Genomic DNA, 4652 nt, shown 5'->3' on the forward strand with positions numbered 1-4652 from the left:
CACCTTTCAGCTTATTCCTTCAGGGGTCACCACAGCGAATCATCTTTTCACTGATTCACTGTTGGCTTAGCAGAGATTTTTACTCTGGATGCCCTGTATTTTATCGAGCTGAGGACCCGCATAGGGAGACCCAATGTAGCCCCCCCTTGTGGCTACATAGTTAGCCAGTAGCGTAAAGGATAATGCCTAAAGACTCTGTCCAGGGATATGGTCTACTACCTTTTTCTTAACATGTTCTTGATAATCCTTTTTTTTAAATATTTTTTCATTAGTAGAAGTCATTCAAATGATAAACTGAACAATTAGATGCCTTAATAAACCAAGGTGGTCATGCCTCAGGTTTGAAATGTTTGATTGACAGATTCTACTAAACCCACTTTCAAGTAATAAGTGTGTGTGGCCTTCCAACAATCTCACTAGTGACTACAGACAAGATGGCAGCTGAAGATCATAATCCAGAAGAGAAAGTTTGACAAGATTTACACAAGATTTCAGAGCTGTTGCAACGTTTATTAAAGCTTTGTAATGTGAATAAACAGTTTAGTTTTTAGGATTAGCTTAAAAAGTTTTCTGGTTCTTCCGACTAATGATTTCCAGCTGCCATCTTGTCTGCAAACAGATCCCCCTCTGAAAAAATGGCAACTGAATTGATTTAGTTTTGTTGGAGTTCAGCCGTTTTCAAAAGGTGATGTCACTCTCACTCTGTCCAGTTCTCATTTACAGTCAACGATCTAAAACATGGGAGCTATGTTGTCATGATGTGGGTTGGCTCTGCTGCAGCTCATGACATTACTCAGAAGTTAAAACTTGAGAAAAGACGTCCTTCAACAGCAAAATAGCCCCAAAACATACATTACGAGTTTAAGGACAACAAAGGAACAGGTGTGGCCAGTTCTCTGAAAGCATGTGGGGACAGCAGACTTGACTCATCTGCAGTTCAACACTTTACTGACAGTTCCACTAAATTCTAACCATATGCAGCTTATAAATTCAGAGAATAAAGAAAAGTTTAAGAAAGACTAATTGATACTCAGAACAGCAAAATGACCTTGAAGCTCTTATTTTGACATAAAACAGAAAAGCCATTGTGATACCGGAGTGTCTTTAACTGCTTAACCATATTTAAGGGATTACATAATTTTGGGAGATGGTGACTTTATATTTTTAAGAATCATAGATATTAGTATTTTTTCTGAAAGTTTTAATACTTCCATTTGTAGGCTAAAGTCCTCATCTAAAAATGACTTAAAAGTTTGCCTATTAAGAACTGGAATTTGAAAAAAATAAAAGCTTAAAGGTCCCAGCGGATGAGTCTAGCAGTAGTAAAAGAAAGAACTTTCCATAGCACATTATTTTGTGTGGTTGTTGTGTATCTGTTGCCTCATTTGTTTGTTTTTCGTGGGCTTTCTGTCTGGGCTGAAAGCAGAGCGACTGGAGACAGGACGGGAGGGGCCAGGAAATGCACCCCGTAACCCTCCTCCCGATTGGTCGCTCGGTTTTCACCGGAACATTTTCCTGCACTGTGATTGGCTAACACACTCCATGCCTGGCCTGTCATTGGCTGAAATCAGCACGGCGTATGTGGGCTGAGAAGTGGACGCTGCAGTTGGTTCCTGACTGTGAACGGAACGATTGAAGGGAAGGGGCCGGGCCCATAGCGGGGAAATGGCGAGTATGGTTCACGAAAACGGGCGTGGAGGGGCTCCACAGGGCTCAGAGCCGCAGGGACCGGGTCGGGGCGCGGTCAGATGGGGTCCACAGCACGCCGGTGCTCAAGAACTAGCCAGCCTGTACTCGCCGGGTGAGTCGATCCTCTCAGCTGTGCCGCCTTTTGGTGGCTTTGGTTCTGCCGGTGAAATGTGACATAACGACTGTTTTTTTCCTTCTTTGGATCGTAAGTGAATACAATCCCAAACAAACCAAAATTGAATATTAATAACAAAATATTGGTATTGGTAATATCGTCATCGACCAATGAGGTTGAGCTGTGTTGGAGTCACAAAAGAGATCATGTGAGTGAATTTGTGTGCTGACCTGACATTTGGAGCATCGGACAGAGGTTACACGAGCCTCCGTCGGGCTTTAGGCTCGGATTCTATGGTAACCTTTCAGATTGGGGCGGCTGTTTTTGCAAGGCACCAACTCCCAAAGCAGTTGCATCACTAATGCAAGGGATTGTTCTGAGGTTTGCATTCACATCCTGAACAAAACTTCCATCAACAGTGAAGCCCATGAGTGATTTGACTTTGGGTTGAGCTGATCTTCCTGCCTGTAGTGTTTTTTTTTTGTCATTTTTTTTTGACAGAAATGTGACCCAGTTTTGAATTTTTACTGCACGAACAGGTATTTCAAACCCAGCTGCATGACACAGAGGAATGTTGTTCTGCTTTTGCTGAGGGTTTTAGGTTTTATTTTTAGTCTGGATGAAGAGTGCAACTGTAAAACCTCCTATATCTCTTCTAATGTCGGTGCTCTTTCTCTCCTAACAGGCAAAAGGTTTCAAGAATGGGTCAGCGTCCTGCTTTGTTTCTCTCTTATGGCCTTCAACTTCATTCACCTCCTTGCCAATTTCCATTTGGGACACTCGTGGTCCATCCTGTTGGGCATTGGTGAGTGGTTAAATTCTGAAATCCCGTCATGCCATGTGGTGGTGATTTGTGTTTCTTCAAAAACTGCTGTTTTAGTCGCAGGAATACTCACTGCCGACTTTGCTTCTGGACTGGTTCACTGGGGGGCTGACACGTGGGGATCGGTTGATCTGCCCATCTTTGGAAGGGTGAGTACCTATTTTAAACTACGTACATATGTTCAGATGGCCACTTCCTATGACAAATCAATGCAAACGTGGATTATTTCGGGCTTCTGTGTTCACGCACAGCTACACTAGTTTTTGTGACGATCAATGTGTAGCCATTGAATGTGCGAAACCAGGTCTAAGTTTGACAAATCAAGGTGTCGGATTTGGTAGTGACATGGTGAAACCTAGACATGGCGACAAGCCTGACAACGTTTGCGTTTGTTTTTCAAATAAAGATAAACAAAAGGCTTTTCCAGCTGTAGGTGGTGGACATAAACAGTAGAAATTGAAGATGAAGAAGCCCTTCCCTGCTTGTCCAGTGTGAACGGAATGAGCTAAACGCGCGTGCGCGTTTAGCTCATTCCGTTCACACTGGACGTATTCCTGGTGTGTACATGCTTCACGATACATGCTTCGCTATATCCTGCAGGCTTTCATACGCCCCTTCAGGGAGCACCACATCGACCCCACGGCCATCACGCGCCACGACTTCATAGAGACCAATGGGGACAACTGCATGCTGACTCTTCTCCCTCTCGCAAACATGGCCTTCAACTTCCTCACCCTCTCCCCTGGTGAGTTTTGTATCAACAAAAGTGACATTATTGCCACCCTGAAGAGGATGTAACCTGAACCAATGTGTTTCTTGAAAAATAATTCTTCTGAAACTTGAAACCAAAATAAATAATAAAAAAAAAAACGTCCTTCTCTCTCCTTTTAGCGGAAATTTACCATATCTACCCGTGGTACTGCTACTTGTTTGCGCTGGCCATTTTCGTGACTCTGACCAATCAGATTCACAAGTGGTCGCACACGTACTTCGGCCTCCCCCGCTGGGTGGTGTTCCTGCAGGACTGCCATATCATCCTGCCGCGCAAGCACCACCGCGTCCATCACGTCTCCCCTCATGAGACGTACTTCTGCATCACCACCGGTTTGTCTTAAACTCATTAGACTTTCAAAGCAACAAAATAATTTGATGCTCAATTCATGCCTTTTCTTTTGGTCAAGGTTGGCTAAACTACCCTTTGGAGAAGCTGGGTTTCTGGAGGTACTTGGAGGATCTCATTCAGGGAGTGACGGGAGAGAAGCCCAGAGCGGATGACTTGAAATGGGCCAAAAAAGTGAAGTAGCGGAGCAGGCTTCTTCACCCTACCTCAGAAGACTCATGCTTCCGCCAGCCCTCATCTCTCTATTCGTGCCATTTAAAACCGTTTCTGACGCCATAGCTTTAGGTTTTGCACCTTTTCTGTCTGCTTCTTCAAATGAAGGCTTTGTTCCAAATTTTCAAACAATTTACAACTTTCTTTGGTTATCTAACAGCATTGTTTGTTCCATTGGATACACTGACTCAGATCTCTTGCCAAGCGGTTCCCTTATACCCCCTTAAAACTCAAACATACTAAACCTTTTAAAGTAAAATCGGGTTTGCCTTCCTTCTACTGTGTTTACAGTGGATCAGCGTATTTGTTTTCAGAAAAGTGATACTGATTTGTAAATAACAAAATGGGATTAATCAAAGTTAACACCTGAAGATCAAATAAGTTAATGGCTGAAACATTTGCTCAAGATACCTTTTTCTTTCTTCAAGATGCGTGATGAGACTTTTCTGTAAGCACCGCCATATGTTAAGCTTGAATTTGCACTGTGTAGTGGAAGAATTGTTTTTTTCTATGGAAGCAACCAAACGACATAAAGAAGTGGAAAGGAAGAGACTGACTTTAGTTGTTGCTTCTCAGCCATCACATAATTTGTCCAAAATCTGCGAAGAATTTTCTGCAAAGCACTTCATGGCAGGAATGCAGCTTTACAAGAAAGAGGCGCATACTTTTTTTTTTTTTTTTTTTTTTTTTTT

General features: G+C 42.9%; 2 protein-coding genes across 2 annotated transcripts in view; one reads left to right on the top strand and one right to left on the bottom strand.

The window, feature by feature from the left end:
* The window catches only part of LOC112158994 (kelch-like protein 12), a 145982-nt gene that overhangs the window by 52231 nt on the left and 89099 nt on the right, over positions 1-4652 (bottom strand). The window lies entirely within an intron of this gene.
* The window catches only part of peds1 (plasmanylethanolamine desaturase 1), a 14962-nt gene continuing 11919 nt past the window's right edge, over positions 1610-4652 (top strand). Inside the window, exons 1-5 of the mRNA XM_024292750.1 lie at positions 1610-1801; positions 2490-2609; positions 2685-2776; positions 3228-3372; positions 3519-3731. Coding sequence (XP_024148518.1) covers positions 1666-1801; positions 2490-2609; positions 2685-2776; positions 3228-3372; positions 3519-3731 — 706 coding nt within the window. The 5' untranslated portion in view covers positions 1610-1665. The remainder of the gene's footprint in view (positions 1802-2489; positions 2610-2684; positions 2777-3227; positions 3373-3518; positions 3732-4652) is intronic.

This window comes from Oryzias melastigma, linkage group LG7 (assembly GCF_002922805.2).
Source record: "Oryzias melastigma strain HK-1 linkage group LG7, ASM292280v2, whole genome shotgun sequence".
Classification (NCBI taxonomy): Eukaryota; Metazoa; Chordata; class Actinopteri; order Beloniformes; family Adrianichthyidae; genus Oryzias; species Oryzias melastigma.